At 40.1% G+C, this 22,384-nt stretch overlaps 1 protein-coding gene across 9 annotated transcripts in view; it reads right to left on the reverse strand.

Annotated features, from left to right (window-relative positions):
- The window catches only part of SBF1 (SET binding factor 1), a 93,647-nt gene that overhangs the window by 41,963 nt on the left and 29,300 nt on the right, over nucleotides 1-22,384 (reverse strand). For 4 of the 9 annotated variants that reach the window (XM_061564406.1, XM_061564405.1, XM_061564404.1 and 1 more), the window contains exons 4-8: nucleotides 19,688-19,801; nucleotides 17,410-17,520; nucleotides 12,914-12,940; nucleotides 12,170-12,275; nucleotides 500-632 (exon numbers count right to left, since the gene is read on the reverse strand). In XM_061564406.1, coding sequence (XP_061420390.1) covers nucleotides 500-632; nucleotides 12,170-12,275; nucleotides 12,914-12,940; nucleotides 17,410-17,520; nucleotides 19,688-19,801 — 491 coding nt within the window. The remainder of the gene's footprint in view (nucleotides 1-499; nucleotides 633-12,169; nucleotides 12,276-12,913; nucleotides 12,941-17,409; nucleotides 17,521-19,687; nucleotides 19,802-22,384) is intronic. The other 5 variants (XM_061564407.1, XM_061564408.1, XM_061564402.1 and 2 more) reach the window with 3 other exon arrangements.

The following is a 22,384-nucleotide window of genomic DNA, read 5'->3' on the forward strand; positions in this document are numbered from 1 at the left end:
CTTCTCCATTAACATTTTCTAGACTCCTTTTTAAAAATGTGTTCATAATCTTCATCTCACTGCTATCTGTAAACTCTAATGGATGTTCTCTTCTCTTACCATCACAGTGAAGTCTCTAACTAGAATGGTATTGTATGCTTTACATTCATTTAGAAGTTTACTAATCTATTCATACATTGTCCACTTCCACCTCTTCTCTGCATGGAGTTGAGGCATACATTTTAACCTGTAGCAGTTTGAGAGAATTACTATTAACTGGGCAAACATTCAAAAGTACTTTTGAATCCTAAAAGTCCACGTTTGATTCCCAGAGAGACTAAGAATTCCACTCTACCGCTACGATCGAAAATGTTGGCACTATTTAACTACGTGAAGTTCTCCGCTTCTTGCCTCACCTTACCGGGGGGGAGGGGTCCAACTATGCCCCAACGTATTTCTCCCAGTTCTGTTTCCAGTTCCAATATAACCCACTTTTGTAACCTGCACAATATGAACCCACCTGTATTTGAGTGGGAAGGTGAGGGCCACGAGTGCACGGCATGCCTCGGTCAGTCGCTGGTAACTGCTGGAGTGAAATAGAATCTTGTGTTCCGTGAGCACAGCACAAAACAGGTGCAGCACGTTGTTGATCCCTGTTGTGGGGATAAAGAATAAGCAAAGATAGAAAAAAAAAACAGAGGGGAAAAAAAAATTATGTCACTCCATAACAGCATGTGACGCTTCTTCCAAAAAGACGAATTTCATGGGACTTTTGTTTGAAGCCAAGTCTAAAAAGGATAATGAGGTTATATAGGACCGTGAAAACAGGTTGAAATTATCATCAGACCCGCGATATTTCTTTGAGCATCTGCCTGTGTTTGCATAATGCCACAGTGACTAGTTTGTTCAATACAATTGTTTTAATGAAGCTGTTACATGCATGTTTATTGGCGAGATGAAGATAAAGTGCTTTAATTATTGCACCCACGCATGTTTAATAGCCCAGAGCTCCAGCCATAGTAGAGACAGTGCTTTCATTATTGCACACATGACAATGATGGCACGAAACTAAACTATGCACAGCTTAGCTTGGCTTGAATTCTACTGTTTGTAAGCGAAACAAAATGACCTCCGCTTGCAATATTAATGAAATATACTGTAATTAAATGATCATCAATAGAATAAAAAAAGTACCACTGAGTTAAAACAACACAAAACACACCCCCAATGAAATCCGGTCTTTCAATGGAAAATTTCAAGTATTGTAGTTGAAACCGATGATGCATGATACCATTTTAATTAAAAAAACGGCGATTTTGATGTTAACGTTGTGAGTAAAATCTTGGCTTAAAGCTTTCGTGCCTGCAGGAATTCATACAAAGAAAATAACAAAAAACACCGACGTTTCGATCGCAACGCAAGTGGTCGTCATCAGGAAAAGGGGGTTAGCTTCTAAAGGCAAACTGTTCATAAAGGTTTGAAATGGGCGTAGCCCAAGTATCAGCAGCATGGGCGGGGCAGCTGATGTTAATGTAAGTGGTGGGCTGCGACCGCGATGGTGGTGGGTTTTCCACCAACTGAAGGGCTGCCAGGTAAAAATTAGCATGTTCATGGAAGGTTGGTGAGCAGCCTCGACGGCGAGCGCGCTGAGGTGGCTATGTTAATGTGAGTGAGAGATTAGCATGTTAATGTGAGAGATTAGCATGTTAATGTGAGTGAGAGATTAGCATGTTAATGGAGGATCGCAGAGCCGCAACCTCTAGGTCGGCGTGCGAAGGTGGCTGTGTAAGTGTGAGAACCCTCCACCACCCGACACGGCCAATCAGTAAAAAAGTGTCACGTTGACAAAAGACAAATAGTTCACTGCTTTAGCCCACCGGTGTGTTGAAGCCACAACATTTACAATTTGAGTACGACGTTTCGCTGGTAATTGCATCCAGCATCATCGGGCAATTCGCCAGAATGGTGAGGCTCTGCTGTGTCTCCCGTTCTTATATAGAGCAGCAGCAGGGTGACGTCATCATTAACTCATTAACTCATCAGGTGCAAAGATTCAAGGGGGGGGGGTGATTGTAATTATATACTAGATTAGTAATCAGGCTATTGTTACGATGCGAGTTGTAGATTAGTAATCATTTGGAACGTGTTTTATTGTGATTATGCTACATTAGTAATCAGTTAGTGTTTGTTTCCCTTATAAGGAATTGTAATGTATCTTATTTAATAATACGCTTTCGGTTTCGGCCGAAACTGACATTGACTTTCGGTCGTCATTCGTCAACCGAAGATCTATTTGTAGAATAAAACGCTCGTGCTAGGTCTATCACTCTGCCTATCCGCCGGTAAGTCGGCGCGAGGCAATCCTATGCGATAGGCTGCAAACACACACACGTCAGCAGCAGCTTGGGAGCGAGGTTACAGCCGCAACCACGGTCTGCTAATGTATATACGAACGGTCAACAGATGGCAGCCTGTCTGGCTGAATGCGGGAAAAACTGTTGTTTCTTAACTACAACATTAGTTTGTCTGGATATAATTACTAAGTAAGCAACACCTAAAGATTTGATATTTAGCGACTCTTACTGCAGACTCTGAATGATTAGTGCTAGATTTATTTTTAATTAAAGTAGCATTGCATCATGACATGTTTCATAAATCTTGTGTTCGGTAACTTCGGTTATATGCCTTTCTTTTTCGGTCTCGGTCGAAAGTGGAGTTAAACTTTCCGTTTCGGCTTCGGTTTCAGTCGAAAGTGTAGTTAAACTTTTGGCTTCGGTTTTGGCCGAAAGTGTAGTTAAACTTTCGGTTTCGGCAGAGAGTCAATTTTTTACTTTCGTCTGGTTTCAGTTTCGGACGAAACTAGACATTCAGTTTCGGTCAGCCTCTAACTTTAGACGCTAACCCCCTTTTCCTGATAACCACTTGTGTTGCGATCGAAACGTTGTAGTTTTTTGTTATTTTCTATGAACCTATCTGCGTGACTTTACCGAAAGACCCAAAGAATATAAATTGTGAGTCAAGTGATAATGCCTTTGGCCCACAAGCAGAGCGTTATTTTTTTCAATATATTACGTGTGTGGGATTGGCCCGGCGCTAAGGAAAAGAAGTTAACATTGGCGAGTGTGGTCTTGCAAAAAAATACTACAAGGTACCCGAGGCTTAAAGGCGCCTACTCTTGGCATTCAAACATAAAATACTCAAATGCATCACAATTTGAAGAGACCGCAAATCTTCCGGCAAGTCAGATCAATGAAAATCAATATATTTTCAACAATCCTGCTCGTAAAAAGTTATTGATTTGAATAACTATTATGCTTACACAATTAAAGTCAAATTAAATCGAGTAAAAACATCACTGTTTGAAATTTTTCAGTCACTTAAAATGTAGAATTAAACACTTAGTTTACCACCGGTATAAACCAAGCTTATGATATACCATGGAAAACACCTCCAGTCAAAAAATAATATTGCTTTGGAAAACCTAGGATCGTTGGCACCAAAAAGGGGTCCCGCAGGGACACTCACGTTGGGAACACCACACCGTTATAGAAGTCTCAACACTATGACCTTTCTCCACAGCCTGCCGTACGCGTACCGTCTGCCATTGAGCCAAAGACCTGACGCATGTTTTTAAAACCGGGACTTCCTGCGCGATTGTGCCGCACTGTTTGGTTACGATATCCTGCCTTGGGTATTTACATCAAACGGTTGGTAAACAGGAAGTGACATTCTGCACGAGGAAGCCCGCTTCCTCCAGCCCAGACCGCAAACGGCTCCTGCTTACGAATCAGACGCTCTCCAGCAGAGATAGTGTTACCGGCGAGACGGTGCGTACGTGCCATATGTCCTACATCCACATATTACCTTACACAAATATGTCCATCAGTATTTAATCTGGAGGCCACAGCATCTGCTTTGCGTAATTTTCGGATTTTTTTTCTCTCTTTTTTTTTATGAGTAATGCTATGAAGCCATCATCACCTACTCATACAGGCCACAAGCCACAAATTGCTATGTCCATGCTTTTCTTCTTAGCATTTTACTCTCGCAAAAATTACAATGGTTACTATGATCACCAGTATAAAAATATTTCACAGAATGAAGGCCAAAGGCATCCAATCATAAGGAATTTTGGCTCTACTAAAATGGTCATATGGCAACATGAAATCAAATTGCCGAGCTCTGGATTTATGCCTGCAAGTTTTAGCTCTGCTGTGAAATAATAACAGATGGCATTGTTTTTACTACTGGCATCATTTTAAAAGTTTCACTCGTACAGTTTCAACTTGCTTAAAACTTCCAACGCAATACAGTACACAGATATTATTTAAGCAGCTTATTTATTTTATCGAGCTAATTTTGTTCCGAAGTATATAAAATAACACTTTAGTTTTACAACAAAATATTAACAGCAACTCATTCCTGTGGCAAACTTCACAGATGCCAAAAAATAACCAGATAGTGTCAATGCATTTCTATGTGAATTCACACCTATCAATGTGCCAAAGGAAAATACCTGGCACTCACTCTAAAATCTACGGCTGGCTCACAACTATAAATGAAAATTCATTTATTTAAACTACGAACCAAAGTTTACTTGTTTTTACTGTGTGTGCCCCTTTTATTTTTTACACATTTCCTGTCAATGTCATATAATTTGCACTTGACAATAGCAATGGCTTACACAAGTGAAGGGCATCCAACAAGCATGTTGACATGCCTGGAGGATTGTCAATTTGATGGGAGGGTTTAAACTAATGATTGTGGGCCCCAAGAGAAGTACTGTAGACACTATCTTCAACATCCCACAACCACGCCATTGCACTCGAGCTAAAGGCATCTCATGCAGAAATGACTCAATCTGGCCAAGTAATGCACATTCAAAAATGCAGTATAATAACAAATGTGGTTTTGATATGTTTACCATAAAAATAAACCCACCATTGAGGTCACCACTGAATTCACTATGAACTCTGTTTTACCCTGAAATTTCTGACTCATTATACTATTACATATAAATCGCGTAATGTCAGTGGAACAGGCATGCCGAAACAAACAAAACAAACATTACGCTCTCAACTGAAATCCAGTTGTACTTTCTGTTATATATTTTACAAGAGGGCACTTTTGAAGGGCGTCCTGAAATCACACCCACAATACAGCTTATAGCAATGCCTGTCTCGCCACAAGGAAGCCGAGGGAGTCCAATAGCTGAGATAAATTATTTCGTCCAGCGAGAACCAATTCAAGAGGCCCTGGAAGGACAGCCACAGATCTTCAGGCCTATTCCATCACCTGGGAAGCTTGATATTTGCAAAAGCGAGGAAGGGAATCGAAGCACACGCGGCTTGGTCACTGCCACGGAAAGTTATTAGTATGGAAAGAGCGCAAGGAGGCCGTATTTTTTACTCAAATTGTCTTAATGGTGACATTTATATTTGAAAGGATGTGATTAAGAGGTGAACTAGTGTTTTTAGTTTAAAATATTGTGGTGGGGTTTTTTCCCCCTATCACGAATATGTATTAATAGCATAAGGCAACGATTGATTAAGAAATGCACGAAAGACAATCACAGAACATTAATCAACATGTGTGCTCAAGTGTATGAAATAATTCCCTTTCGCCCCAAATTCTGATGCTTACTTGTAAACATATAACACGTGGAAATGTGGATAACCATTTTAATTAAATATTATTCTGAAGGTCCCATATATAAAAACAGTCATAGTAATAGACTACTTTTAATTCTCAAAAGGAAAGCCTAAAAGTTTAAGCGTGTAAGTTTTTGTGAACAAAATATGTTCATTAGAAAATCAGTTTTGCTTCTACACGAAGTCAATTTATCTTCTCATTCCAGCAGGTTTTGTTTAAGTTTTGACTGCACTAGGAGGTAAAATAACATAGTTTTTGATGTACGCATGTTACATCCAAGGCTTTCTCTAGTTATGTTTGCACTTAAAGCACTACAATTATTTAATATAAAAAGATGGAGAACATAACACATTTTATCTTCACAGCAATATGATGTGGTCTAGAGATAAAGAAAAATCATGGCCCACCCACCAGCCAACCGTGATAATCAGAGGTGCGGGGGAAGGACAACAAACTAAACACAAAAGGCAGTTCTAAAAACAATTTCAGTCTAGATTAAAAAATGCATAGCTCCAATGGCTTCCTAATATTTGAAGGAAGAACATTCCAGAGGACCGCAGAAGCACATCTGAAAGTGTGCGATGCAGTGACTGTCTTTGTTCGATGCCTAACCAAAAGCCACTTAAAGGATGACAAGATGATGTCTGTAACGTGCATTTTCATGTCGACACTGACATTGCAAAAATAGAGTGAATAATAAATAGAAGTGAAGTAAAACAAGAAGACAGTCACATTAAAAGACGCTTTCAAAACATGTAGTGGAGAAATAAAGGAAATAAATATAGGGAGGGATTATATTATCAATCTCAGATTTGCCGAGTCATTTTAAGAAACAATGTAAATTAATATAAAAACGTACACATTTAAATCATCTACTCTTACGTGTGATTAAATGCAATCTTCATGAGCCGAGGAATCATTACAAATTGATTAACTGATGCATCGTTCGACCTCGAGTGTGGTCTTTTGGTTCTCGCCAATGAAGAAAACACGCATTCATATTTCATACATAAATGCATGTCTTCCGTTCTATGGGTGGAACCAACGCAACTTCAGCGTACAGGAATGAAGTGAGGCGCTCACATCTGTTGCGTTGGTTAGGGTTGGAAGCTCTCAGCGGTTGCTGAATGTGTGTTTGGATGACAGTGATGGTGAGAAGAGCAGACCTGGTAGACATCAGAATTAATCTCAACCTATTATCCAAATGATTGACATTTTAGTTGAATGGTACAACACTGCAAATTTGCATTCAACAAATAAAATCCTTTTTTTAAGGAATACACATCTTGGAAGGAATATCTTGGTAAAAAAATTCTACATTTACACATCACTACATTTAACAAGAATTGGCCTGTAGTAACATTTAACCCTGCCACAATTTCTGCGGGGTTAACATGCACATCGATTATAATCTGCACAACATAGCTTGGCTCACGGGAGCTATGAGGAACACTTCCACCAAACCATTGTCTCACCACGCCAAGCATTTCCTCTGCTCAGACAAAAAATGCCATTCTATGATAAATATTATATAACCAAGAGACAAGTGGGTCAGTGCGGGGTAAACGCGTTGGGGCAGGACGGAGACTGGAATAAAGTTACATCCCGAGAGGAGAATTTTTTTTTATGTTATCAGATTCTTCTCTTTTAACTGATGAACATGTCACCATACTTCCGAGAGAGAGAGAGAGAAAAAAAACATCGCCCACAGTGACGCGGTATTTACGTTAACTCTTCTTCATTGTCTGGCAATATGCTCCCCACACATACAAAATCAATCGCTTTGAATTAACATGGCACAGTCGATCAGTGAGTCGGGTCTGTTATGAGCACACCTGTCAATACCAGACACATTCAACTTCAGTATTTTCCGCACCAGTGGCAAATGTGATGTGTAAAAATAGTGGATGCACTGTTGATGCAACAGTTTTCGAGACATCAAGGGGCCATAATCCATAGCCAAGCGAACATAATAGTGGATACCAAGAAGAGGCAGCAAACCGTTGTTTGATCAACTTCCGGCTTTTAGCAAGCTGCTTCTGCTGAACAAACATATCCAGCTTTCACAGGCTTCGTACAATTGTTCAGTCAGCCCTATTTTATAAACATGCACTTAAATTATCCCTTTTATGGGAATGCATATATCATTGCCTGTTTACCCACTTGCCAGATTTCCACGAGTTAAGTTTAATGCATGCCGTAAATCCATGTTCACACCGCACCAATTTAGCTATAACTTACAGACTTTCTTACATGCCGCATGGGAAAGCTCGTTAAATGTTATCACATTTTTAATAGGACTCGATTTTCAGTTATCCCCCCCCATCACTCTGAAAACAGCAATGCGCCACTGTGATATCAAGTAATTTTTATTTCCCAAGTTTTTAGCAAGGTTAAGAAAACTTTCCAGCCACCAAATGACTCCCCGTGATGTTTATAAGACTTGCCAGTACACCAGAGCGACACTGCTCCATCCTGCTGTCTATCAGGCTGTTTTTAAAGAAAACGTTTATGTCTTTGAAACCCACATTTTTAACTTCCGGATGGAGAATCATGAAACCTACAAAACAAGAGCCTTTACAATGACAAACAGTTCATACTTAGTATTATAATAGAAGCCATTCCAATAGCAGCCTACAATTTATTGCCTTCGTATGTATGTATGTATGTTTAACTTATTTCGAAACGTACACAGCCAACCGTGCTTCTTGGATGTAAGGGTAATGTATAAAATAAATATTTTATATATTAATATAATTTCATAAAAAAGAGTATTATGTGCATCATCATTGATTATGAATTTACGTACAATTTACAGGCATTCTTGTTTATGAATATGATTACATTTTAGGCCCATTGTCAATCCACGTATGGATTAAGGCATCCCCACACTATCAGTAACTGTTGAGGGGTTTTGACCATACTGATCAGTGTGGGTTGGTAAAGGTGAGGAGGGGGGGGGGGGTAGGGGACAGAACTGATTCTGATATTACACAACAATTATGTTTGCCATGGTGAGGAATCACATTCGGGTTACTGGAATCATAATCCAGTGAGTGTACATGCTTTGTTACAACCATTTCCCCACCACTCCACACATTTATTTAATCGAAAAAATCTAAAAGTCGAAGTGTTTTCCTCTTCATCTCCTGCTTACAACCCGCAGGCAATGGTGGAAATTCTGCATTCCTATAGCATAAGACAACCACCAAATTGCTTGCTTGCTCTAACCACTGCACCACCCAGCAGGAATATACACAGCGCACGTGATTTTAATTCAACGTGATACATGCTGTGAATGCACGCTACCCAGAAGGCTTGATTGAAGATTGTTATTGTTATTTCATACCAACTGATCACATTGCAGGGATATGAAAGTGAACGAGCAATAAAATGTACAAATGTTTCATTGCTATTTTATAGTCGTCCAAAAAAATAAATGCTTCCATTGCACGCGGTGTAGAGAATGCACTATCTCGAATACTTTCTACGGCAACAATATAAAGAGTGTGAAAAGTGTTTTCACTTTCAAACCACTTTCATCATAAACATCTTTATCGCCCGCAGACAACTGTGTTATTCTAGGTATCATCATCCCCAGGTTGTTAAACGTTCCAAAAATGTTCCACTGTTGTGCCGAGGGAATATCCTAACGCACAAAAAAAACCACACACACTTGGGGAAGAGAAAAAAAAAGAGAGCGCCCCCCTCCGCGTGAGCTCGCGCAAAGCCGGTGTGGCGCCTCCACGCGTCCCGAAAACAGCCACGCGATTTTTGGCACGCGGAGCTTCCGGCGCGCGCAGGGAGGCCCCCTCCGCTCACTCTCCGCACAGAGGGAGCTCAGCCCAACCTCGGGAGAGGTGGGGGGGGGGGCTCCAAAAGGGGGATCCCGTTTTCACTCCTGCTTTTCACACACTGGTGGATTTAGTCGACACCGTGACCAGACAGGGATGTAGTCGGGGTGGGGAAAGGGGGGCGGCCTTCATCCAGCAGTGGATTGATAAAAGGGTGTCAAGCTAGTTAGCGAAGATAGAAGAAGAGTAATCTTTGGGTCTTTCGGTAAAGTCACGTAGAAGAAAAGTATTAACAAAAAACTACGACGTTTCGATCGCAACACAAGCAATCGTCATCAGGAGGGAAAAAAAATGATGACGATTGCGATCGAAACGTCATAGTTTTTGGTTAATTTTTTTGTTCTACGTGGCTTTACCGAAAGAACCAAGGAATATGAATTCCTGCAGTCACGAAAGCTTTAAGTCAGGAGAAGAGTAATTAAGACAATCATGTGTTTGTGTGTGTGTTTTGGAGGTGGAGCAGAGACGCAAGGGGGAGTGCGGTAGGGTAGCGGTTAGCGCGCTGCGCTACGAACTCGGCAACCCGTGTTCGATTCCCGCTCACGGCCAACACCGGTGACGATTATCTGAACCGGTCCTGGGCCTCACCGAGGTCGACTCACCCTCAAATAAGTACCTGGTGTGATGTTTAAACATTACCACTGGGGAGACAAAGGTGGCCGGGCGTGGTGTTGGCCACCCACCCTCTTGTGTGCCGTGCTCGTGAACAGCCCTTGCCCCAACAGTCCCGTTACAGGCTATACGGGGGATCTTTGTTTGCAGAGATGCAGTGTTTGGGACACTGCTATAAACCTGGTGATAGGAGTTTGATTCCAGGCCATGGCTAATATCTGTGGTACATGATATCTGAGCCGTCCTGCAAAACCACCCTCTATCGACCTACACTGACCCGCGAAGAGAAGTATGGCCTATTTTAACATCGGACATCGTGTGATAAGGCTTTCTCTCCAGCAGAGGATTGACGACCTGAAGAAAATGTGTGTTGTGTTAAATGTGAATCATTGTAAAGTGCTATGCTTCAATTACAATTCTCATTGTACCTATCGACATTATACTCATAATTTAACTGTGTTAATAATAGGGCTCAAAAAAGAATTGGGGAAACCCATTCTAACGCTTTAAGAAATATGTGCGTTACGGTAAACACTTTACTAATCGGTGCCAAAAAGGTTATTTTTGTTTTAAACAGCTCAGGTGTATATAAAGCTGCTACTCACAACTGTCAAGGAATACGGCAGCCTGTGGTTTAATGACTGAATTAAGCAATACTCTGAGACATTAGGTCATTACCGGTTGTAGAAATAAGCCCTAGAATGTTTTCCATAGCAAAGCTCAGTCAAGACCTGAGTCACCAAAATTGATCAAGGCACGTTTTAAACCATCGTATTCAATGAGCCTGATTAGAATCACATGCATCCACCCAAGTGTTGTGAAACACGGGCGAAAGCATCCGAGCCTCTTGTGAAAAGGGCTGCAGAGTTTACCGAGAATGATGTCCCTGACATATGGATGCCTGGCTGTCACCACGTCTTATACTTGGAGGATAGTGACAATGAACATTTGTATGCCTTTTGTTCAATTCTGCCGGCCCACACACATTCCTATCCAAGTTAAAAGTATCTTCAAAGCTAAGCTACTGGAAGATTAATGATTCTACACATAATGCATTCTAATATGTCCAATAGTTAACAATTAAATGTCCCACAGTTGATTCAAAGAATTCTTACAGACATTCGAAAAAAAAGTGTACACCTCACCCTTCCTTTATTTTGTTTAACTCAATGAGAAATGTGTCAAGAATTAATTTAGAGAACATATTAATACCCACAATTAGATGCAGTGGATTGGTTCAGTGGTGGATTGATCAAGGCTGATAAAATACTGTAGCAATAATAATACATAGAACACATATTTCATCATTTTATTATTCCAATTGTGTTGTCTCTAATATATCATGAAATTATGATATTCGCAGCTCGCAGAACACCACCCCGTGTCAGAGAACAGCCCTGGAAAATGGCACCACAGTACTGCTGAAGACACGTCAAAAGATCCCTTTAACCACACGAGGGGCACAGCTTTAATATCCTGGGAAAGACAGCTCATCGTATGTCAAACAAACGAACATTTTGAAGTCTCAATAGTGGAATAAATCAAATTAAGGGGAAAAGTTTCATTGATAGGTTATTTTTTTGTGCAGACGTTGGTGAATGGATAGAGGTCACCAACTCCATACGTTGAGAACCTGGTTTAATCCCAAGCAGAAATCTGTAGAGCGCTGCATTCGTGCTCTGAACCCCGTGCCACCCTGGCCACAACGCCCCCATCTCAGCACAAGTCGCTGTTAATCATTCTGTGCTTTAACACGAAAAATCGAATTTACTGTCTTTGTATACACGTTTGTGTTTCTATCTAGTTCAGATAGAAATATAAGCATACACAATTCGGTACACAGGTATAAATGGGTGACAACAACCATACACACATTTGGTATATAGACATTAGGTATCCATAATACAGGTTTGTTGATATTGGTTGTGAAAGCGATGTGTTAAACTACATTTGGTATATTAGTTAGCTATCCAAAAAAGCATGCTCACTTAAACCGAGAGATGCACACCTACATTATGAACATATGCTTACGATGAAACTGTAAGGGTACGCGCGATAGTGATGAGCCTTACCAAGTTGCCTGAACAGCAAGATGACACTGGATGCGGTGACAGGAATCTCATTGTTCAGGGCTGGTTGAATCACCTGCCTGTCCCCAGCACCGAGCGAAAACACCTTCTGTTAACAGAGCAAAAAATGAAGACGTTCGTTATTTTGAACTTTTAACCTCCACTGATTTCCCAAATATGTTTTGGACTAACGAAGGAAGGAGAAAAAAAAACACAGGAATTAGAACATTTGTGTTTAGGCCAAATGTGAGTAGTAAATGTACTCATGTCCTACTCATGATAAATATTTCCTAAACAAAGTACAACTGAGAACATTTTTTCTCAATAGTGAATGCCAAGAACATTTGTTTAATATTGCGAGCATTCATCAATAGTTAGTAGCCATTGCTTGCTAATAAATCAAATAGCACAATTATTTCTCTAATTTCAAATGTTTACTGCTGCCACAAAAGCAACATTATGCATTTGAAAATACTGTTAGATAAGTCAGTCCCCATGTCAAAAGTGAGCCTTTGGTGGTGCTTATCTCCTGTTTACAGCACTGACCCAGTGGATACAATTCCATATTCCTTTGGCAGGGTGAGTACATCCACAGGACAAACACTCTTTATAGAGGCAGACTGAAAACCAATGTTGTAGCTAATGAAACGACCGCTGTTTTTTTCCTGATTCACCATACTTTAAAGTCAATATCCATATCATTATGTCATTAAAAGTACGTGTGAAAATATATGGTAATATTCATACCCCATATTCCACATTATCTCCTTCTGGCTGCTCGGAAACAATGAGAGAGAAAAAGAAAGAATTAGTAAAAGAAAAAGTTTACAAGCAATAGGAGCTGTTAAAAATTCGAATAAAAAAGGACTATCAAATAAATAAAAAGCAGTTGAATACTTCATCCACTAGGAAAAGTGGTGGGGGGGCAGGGGGTAAGTATTGCACACATAAAACTGAATAAACCTCGCATATCACCTGCAGATGGTGACGACGATAATGATAATTATGGTAGTGATGGCCGCGATGGTGAGGAGCAAGACTTAAACACGTACACATTCAATATATTTTATTCTGTGGAACCAATTCTAAATGTTCCAATGCCAATATGTCTTGGAATAACCGCCCCCGTTATCGAAGCCTATTTAATTTTTCTATTCGACACAGTGCAAAGAAATGAAAAAAACCAAACACGTCCTTTGGAAGAAAAAAATCCCAAAATATGATGCCGAAGAGAATGGAAAGTTTACCTCAATTCCTGTCTGCTAAGTGTCAAAAGCAAATATAATGGCCAAATACAGGCAACCGCCACACCAGGCTCCAAAAACAGCTTTGTTTATGGACTGCTCGTCGAAAAACATTAACACTCTCATGATGACTTATACGGCTAATTCAACACTTGGGAAGAAACGCACACTTGGGTGTGTTCTATTAAGACTTGCGGCACAACTGACACGTGAATCGGCACCGCGATTGTACTCGTGTCTTTCCAAATCAATTGCATGTTGAGCACAAGCTTTTCGGGCACGATTGATTAAAATTACTCAATCGTGCCTGAAAAGCTAACCTTTTGCTTTATTAATGTCCTTTAAAACAAGAATGGCCACAGAGGAGCAGAAAGAGTACATCTGGCAGTAACCGTGTATGGCTTAATCGCAAGTGGTATTTATCCAGCACTAAAAAGCTGGAATCAGCCACTGGTCTCCGCTAATCAAATAAGACAGACTCGCACAAAACAAACAGAAGCAGACGTGCACTCGGGCAAATGGTTGGGCAAATGGTTCTGTCGGCAGACTTAAGCATTACCTAGTCTCTTGGTAATATTGACCTGGCACAAATAAAATAAGTTATTTTTCGTTACTCTCAACAACAGTGTTGGCATTGACAGTCACTGTATGTGCCCACTCTCTCAATCAACTGATCACCCACCGCAAAGTGCTGTTCCAGTTGGCCAGTTGGCAATGCTCTAATCCACCACTAACACGACACCCGTACATATTTAGGATCCTTTACCTTATTTAAAATGTTAATGAAAAAAAATCTATAAACGTTGAATTGTTTAAATAAATGTATATATTAATTTAAAATCCACAAACAAGCAATGTACCTGAGTAAATTAGATGCTCTATGAAGAAACGACAGGGACTCCAGTTTGCCACAAATCACACGATGATGCAACAGCAGGTGAAGGTTACATTTAGGTGACCAATTGGAAGTAGCTGTGTGAATTTACATGACTGGTGAACATTATAAAATACATGAAATGCTCACCTCTTCATATGAAATATGTGAATAAATATTAAAGTAAAAAAATGTTTATTCTTTCTTTTAACAATTTGTATCACCAAAGAGGGGGGGAAGCATGTCACAGTTGGTGCTGTAAGGTGCAAAAGAAGTCCAACATACATAAGTATTTTAAACCCGTCGACCTGACCTTGATTCCCAGCCATGCCTATAACCCGATATTCTTCACTAATTTTGAGAGGCGGGGGGGGGGGGCACTTTCGCCAATAAGACATCATCAGTGTGAGGGCTGCCACACCTCCTGCAACGGGTGTCAGGGGCCGCATTAAAGGCCACCAGGGGCCGCTAGTGGCGCGCGGGCCTTGCAATGAAGAACACTGCTATAATCAGTTTAATCAGTAGCGAGTGAAAACAGGCCTCTTCAACATCGTCACAAATTCAAACTGACCAGCAGCGGTTTAACAAAGGGTTAACACGTGTATTTATGACCATTAATTATGAATAAATGTGGCTACGGGATATGTTAATTCTCGGTAAGAGGATGGGGTTTTTTTTTTATCCACCAAAATGTTAAGTTCCCAAGAAACAAATACAATGCAGCCACCACCTGTTGCCAGCTCATCCCCACAACATGTACACAAGCGTTCTGAAAAACAACGGAAGTGTAACGTGCGAAGTTTAAGCACGTGAGCGTGTGCATGTTGCACAAATAGTTTCCCAAACAATACAATGCTCACAGGACACCGAGGGACTACACAGGAAAACAGTTTTTTCCAAAAATTCACGTCAAACTTGACATTTTTACAAAAAACAAAAAAAAAGCACTATCTCATTCCTGTAAATAAAGCCATCGAATTGTTCAAATATTGAGACTTTATTGTGCAATTATTAGCACTTTAATTTTGTTGCCATTTTTTCACGACAAAGAGCTGTTAAATATACACGTATTCCTACCACTGGGTTCCAATCAAACAGATGTTATAAACACTATTTTAACTGTGTTGTTTAACACTGGAAAATTGTGTGGGCGTACATATGGTCTGATTAAACAGAACCCACTAATGTCCATATATTTACAACAGAGCTAATGGAGGCAATCATCACGAAAAAAACTCAAACATTTTTTCATTAACTTGTTTCAATGCACACATGCTTTTAAATTGTAAATCATTTATGGCACTTTTTTGCGGCATTAAAGTTGCGTCAATATATATTTAATTATCAAAAATCCGTAATCCTTCTACCGATACTGCAATTGCGTTTAACAGCTCAAGGTAATCTTATTTTTCCTAAGGAGAACTTCAAAAGTGCAAAGAGGCATTTGGGTATTGTTTTGTTTAGAAACTCCCAGTTGGAAGCCTAACGTTTCCAAGGACTCGCTGCGCCAGCCAAACAGCGTGCAATTGGCTGCACAAGGCCAGCGAGGATTAGGCACAGCTCGGGACAAAAGCAAATGCCCCGTACTCCACTTGCACTGAACTCCTACACTGATATATTGTGTTTTGCTAACACACCAAAAGAAAAAAAATGGCAGGAAATGGTCATCATACCAGGCCCTGGTTCAAACTAACAAACGATCAAAGATTATTTTGAACTTTTTTGTTTGGGGCTTTTTTATAGAATACAAACTCGATAATGATTGATTAAAAAAACATGACATTGTCAAGAATTTGTTACATCAAGACAAATATGTAAACAATAAAAAATGCAACATAAACAAGAGCAGTCGAAATTAATTTGTAAATGCAGTTAGTTAGCAACAACTTCGTTTTTTTCTGGTTTGTTGTGTAGATTCAACATCGTATTTGTTCTGCAATCACTTCCTTTCCTAGTCATTATCTCAAATACACCTTGTTCTGACAACACGAGATGTACAGCATGGGAGGAGTGATATAACTAATAAATGATGATGACTATAACAGATTTACAGAGCAAAAACTGATGCATGTGCACAAAAATATATATAGAAACCACAAAAACAGACCATGCAAGAATAAAATTGTTTACTCTGAGGAATGATAAACGTAATGCAGCAACAGGCTTGCATAAACTCCCGCAAAGAAAAATGGAAAGGTTGACAAGGAGCAATGGCTGTTAAATCCCACAAACGAGTATTTTATTCATTTTAAGCTTTCGTGACTGCAGGAATCCATACTCTTTGGTTCTTTCGGTAAAGTCACGTAGGTATAAAAGAAAGAACCAAAGAATATGGGTATTTTATCACGGGTAAGTCTGAACATTTTTTTACCATGCACTCTTATGAGTCCAGTCCACCACAAATCGTATATGCAGGTAATAACACGGGACTTGACAGACGAGCCACAGTGAGGCACAGATATTCACATCCACGTAATAAGTGAGGACGTGCATACGGCTTTCTAACAAATGTACGTTTATGCAACGGTTCGTGAAACTAGTTTGTCAGACAGAGCCCGCCGTATACTGGTTGGTTGGTGGGTGCGTGTGTTGCTGGTTACCTAATGTGGCACGTAAAGGTGGGTGCGACAAAAAAGCACGAATGAGTCATGGTCACATGGCAGCTTCTCACGGCAGGTGTATTGTTAGGTGGCTTGGGGGCATGGCTGTCGTGATTTACAGACGCATTGCTCGCCTGGGTGGGAGACCGCATCACGGGGTGGGGTCTCCTAAATTACGCATGTGCCAGGAAGGCCGGCTCAGGTACTCGTGCGCACGCGCACGCCAAAAACGTTGGAAATTGAGCGCACAGTTGCATCATGTGAGGCGAAAAATGGGTATGAGAAAACAACAACAACAAAAAACTGTGGACAATAACTATAATTAACCGTGGCCATAGCAACGCTGCTAAGCAAATAACAAAAAATAGGCAATCACAACAAGCGTGTATAAATACGGCTACAACGTATGAAACATACTACGGACAAGTGGGGTCGGTTTAAGTCGGTATTAAATCTTGGCAACAAAACACGTGCTTTATAGCGCCATTTACCATTTATAGACAGTCTGAAGTGAACAATGGTTACCTGAGCACCTCCAGACGTAGTTATCATGCACGTGAGCAGGTTTCCCACCACGTTCTCCAAGGTAACTTTGAGGTCATCCACGTGAATCGCATAAATCAAACCTAGACTTTGCTGGACTCGCACACACATCCAGGTAACATGAGTAACATCACGAGTTGCACTCAAAGTGCACACATACATACATGTATTCATTATACACCCAAAATAAGAAATATAATCACTTTTCTCAAGTCAAACTGTTGCAAATTTGGTTAAACTACTTGAAACACTTTTTTATATATCTAAACAAAATTAACAACGAAAGCATATGGAACAATAACAAGTTTAGCTGCTAAATACGTGGTACTCAATGTTTTGACAATGTTCTTAGGGACAGCCTCCTATCCAGACTAGAAAAGGAATTCAGAAAATACTTTTGTTTAAAAAAATCCAATGCAATCTCATTAAACTACAGCAATGGTAGAAATTGGTTTCATTGCTTGTGTAGTGACTTTGTTGTAATCCAAAAAAACCGTCACAATCATTGGTTATAAACTATTAATGGAGTAATTTTCAATTGCATATCACATTGCGTTACCAATGATCTTGGGAATTCTAGTCATAGCATAGAATTCCTACAGCCTTGCTAATATGAATATAATCTAATTACAGTAGAAACCCCTCTAAACGAGCACCCCTGTTAATGACTAATCGCTTAACGACGGGCCTCCCTAGAGCCCAATGTGTAGTGTATAGTGTAGTGTATAGTCGCGTAGTGTCTCCATAGAGCCCAATTTGTTCGCTTAACGGCCATTGTTTCTTTTAATATTATGTGTTTCAAATGTTGTTAGTATCTTTGTTTTAACATCCATTGTTTAAATATTATAAAGTACGTTGTTTGGGTGAAAAAGGGTCACTTTCGATGCTATCGGAATGAATTAAACCTTCAACATGTATTTCCTATACTCGCTTAACGATCACATCAACGACCGGTTTCATGGAACCAATTACCGTCGTTAATAGGGGTTGTACTGCATCTATATGCTGCTGGACCCCTTTGTGAACTCAACTCTGTTTATGGGAGATGAGGCTCGAGCCCTACATTGACAACAAACGTTTGGGCATCCTAAAGCCATCTCTCCCTCTGAGCTAGCTTGACTTCACTATTTAACCATGACCTATCCTTGCCCTCCAGGGAAGAACACACTAACCCTGCACTGTTCTCATTATTTCCATGCTGCTGGTGGTTGAATAGTCAATTCCTGGAGAGTTGGGAGATGGAATAGCTCGTTAGTCAGGTTGAGTTAGCTCAAGGTACATGGTACAATGCAACAAAAAAGCATGCTAAAGAAGCCAAATAACACCCCTGAAAATCAGCTCTACCCAATAGGCCTCAGGAATGTAAAGTCTATAATCATATGTAAAAAAATCTACAATTGAGGTTCGGCATTAAAATGTTTGACATTTACCTATGAAAGACATTTATGAGCACCATAACCTACACCATTATAGCACTATTATTATAAAATCCAACAAGCACGAGGCATTTTACCATGACCTAACGGTGACATCTTTGTTAAGCCAGTTACACTTTAATCACTTTCATTGAGCACAGAAACTACTGTAACACATTCACCCTTTTTTCTGCAATCAGCACTATTTTACATTATCTGGCGGTAAGCATGCAGCAAAGCCGATTACTAACTGGCAGTGTAATACTCTTAAACGCAGTTTGCCCAGAAATCACAGTGGCACGGTAAGTGCAAGGAGAGATTGTTCTTTTGTCCTCCGGCTGGCAGCACATCAACCAATAACAATTTAAAAGTTTCTTTATCAGAAACGTTTACAAAAACGTGACAATTATTTGTACATTAAAAAAGTTATTATAAAATACATTAATAGCGAAATCAATTTTAGAAGTGGCTTTAAAGGTCATTATATGGAATGTCATTTCTCTTAGCTTTAACTTAAAGTCATAAGTGAAAGCATATGGCATTAGGTAAAGGAATGGAATTTTGTAAAAAAAAAAAGTCTTTAGAATATCCCACGTAATTGTCTTTACATTTTACTTTTGCATGTGATCATATTTAAAAGCAAACACACGGCCAGCATACCCACTGCTGAATATTCATTTCTCAGAAGAGAATATTATAGATTTTCACCAAACTTAGCCTTCTGAAGGGGGCAAGGGGGAGCTCAACACACAAAATCACACAATCACACTGTGCAGAACTCACTTAATACATACTTTACACCGAGACAAAATTACTTAGCAAACAACGGTAATTATTCCACTTACCCGGTAGATCTCTGTGTAATCGAGTCGGGAGACAAGGACCAGGCTTTTTGGCGCAAACCTCTGCATGTGATGAGACTCATCCTCTCCTTCCCCATCGCTCTGACTCTCTTTCTGCTGAAAACAAAAGATAAACGGGTTTTTTTGCATGTTTTGAACCGACCAAGATAACGCTACTTAACAGGATCGAAACACTGAAAAAGAAACACGTTTCCTAATTCTAAATGTAACATTTTTATTTACACTTTGAATAAACATTAAAATCCACCAGCAGTCAGTCACATGACCCTTTTGCTTGGCACCTCAGTCCTCTTCATCTGTTTTTCATTCAAAAATGGGAAACGGGCTCTTGATATCAGAGTTTGCTTTTTTTTATTCCCACCCCCTCCATTTCCCTAATCTAAACACCATGTCCCTTCATTCACTTAATGGGAAGTACAAACATAGCAACATACCAATGACAAACACATAGGGAGTTGACGAAAATAAAATGGAATGTGAAACTACGTACCACAGGTGGTCTTCATTATTGGCCCAATCATCATCTTTAACCCATTTAATCATCAAGCCGTGTACAGGGAATTAAGGATACAGCCGATAACTACTGCGTGTTTGTGTGCATGAAATTCCTCCATGAAAATCTGCTTTAAGTTATATAGGGAGCTTGCAGCAAATTACACCTCCTGTTTTCAACAGTTTTTGCCGACTCCATCCATCCGTACGTATTTGCTTGTTTTCTTCGCTGTCTCTCCCTCCAACACTTCGGAACCATTGGTTAGCCTTGAAAGTCTTATTCCATCCATTGTTAACACATGTTCAGTGGGCATTTGTTGAGTGCCTCTTCTGAAATGGCTTTGCACTCCTCCTTCACTTTCTAATGTTTCTGATGCTCATCCCTGCCCTTCCATCGCTCCCGTGTTTGTTTTGCTTCACGTTAACCCTTTAATACCCCTGCGGCAGCAGGAAGCACCCGTGATCTCATCCGTTCTCCATGCCCTTCCGCTCCGCAGGCACAGCCATCCAAGCAGCGCGTGTCCATCCATAAACAAGCACGATTCAACAATAGATCGATGAGCCTTCAAACATTCCTCTTACACCCAGAAGGCAACTCCAACCAAAAACCATAAGATGCAATTTCACTGTCAATTAAATGTGTCTCTTGCTCTTCCAGAAAATGGAATTCAGGCAGATAAAAGTTGTTTGTGGATTAAAGGTTAAAAATGGAGCAATAGAAAAGCAAAAGAAGACAAAATACTGCACAAAATATACAACTGAATGTAGAAATGTAGGCCAGAAATAGGTGCCGCGGTGGCGGGATATTAAGTATATTGCCTGCCATACAGAAGGTTGTGGGTTCGATCCTGACCCTGATGCCTATATATATTTGGAGTTTGCATCTTCTCCCCACGGTCACATAGATTTTTCTCCGGGTCTTCCGGTTTTTCCCTCCGCATTTAGAAACATGCGTTTAGATTATTTCGCTGCTATACATTTTCACACGTTGATACTCCACGTCGGTTGAGCTATAAAGCTCAGTGTGCCTTACCTGGTAAATAAAAAGTTTAGTTTATAGTTTAGTTAACAGCCAAGACCTCTCTGATTACTCGGCTGTGCGATGTAGGTCAAGGAAAAGAAATTTACTTGAGGAATTTAGTGGCGACCCTGCAGATCTGGAAGGTGTAAAAACGTTACATGAGGGATGGTGATGATGTTATGTAAGGGCAATGCATTGACAAAAGGCTCATTGTACAAATTAGTAAGAGCATAAAATAGCAGCTGAATGCAAGAAATTCCGTTCTACTAATACGGTCACCATAAGACACAATTTCACCGAATGGATGGTTTTCTTGTATGGCCCAACATTCTTACTGATACACTAGAATCATGCTCAAATTCAAACACAGTATTTCAGTAGTTAGGCACAAGGTGGCCTGTCGCAAGTCAACAACAAAGGCCCCCATCTAGCTCATGTGCAAGCATTCCAGTTATTAAATTTGCCTTTACAAAACAAACACATAAATGACAGAGTTATCGCGCTGCATTATTTATTAGTTCATTACAGCGATGACGAACCTATGACCCGTGACAATTTCATACGGACTATGGCCACATGAAGCACCTATCACTTTTTATCAGCCTGCAAAAAATAGTTTTCGATCAATAGCAACGTCTTAATCGCACTAATTTGGTACAAGAGTGAACACGATAAAATGGTGTTTCTAATTTGAGCAAGTTCGGTCACTTCTGTCAATGCAAGGGTCTCTTTATACGTGTCAACACGCAAATTATTTCCCCATCCAGAGTTGATTACTGGCATTTGAAGCCAAAGGCCATTTATAGGGCCAAAGGAAAACGTGGTTTGCTAATTAGTGATTTCGCAAGGCTTTACTTCAATTGCCTAGTAATCGCTCATTGTGAATGCAATCGGATAGGGTTAGGTCAAGAGCAATGAGCTGCTTTACAGATTTCAGCAGTAAAAAGAGCCTCCAAATCACACGGACAGATGAACTCATCTACTCAAGGAAACAGTGGGTAAAGGGGAGCTCAATTTACATACAACACAGAATAAAGGACTTAAGCAACCACTAACTGGTACTACCAGTTTATTGCCAGCCAAGGAGGTACCTGTGCCAAGTGGCAACTTGTTTACTAAGAAATGGTACCTAGGTGGTTTCACAGAACACAGACTTACACGGGTTT

Source organism: Lethenteron reissneri, chromosome 33 (genome assembly GCF_015708825.2).
Source record: "Lethenteron reissneri isolate LAM-NWPU_2019-01 chromosome 33, ASM1570882v1, whole genome shotgun sequence".
Lineage (NCBI taxonomy): Eukaryota > Metazoa > Chordata > Hyperoartia > Petromyzontiformes > Petromyzontidae > Lethenteron > Lethenteron reissneri.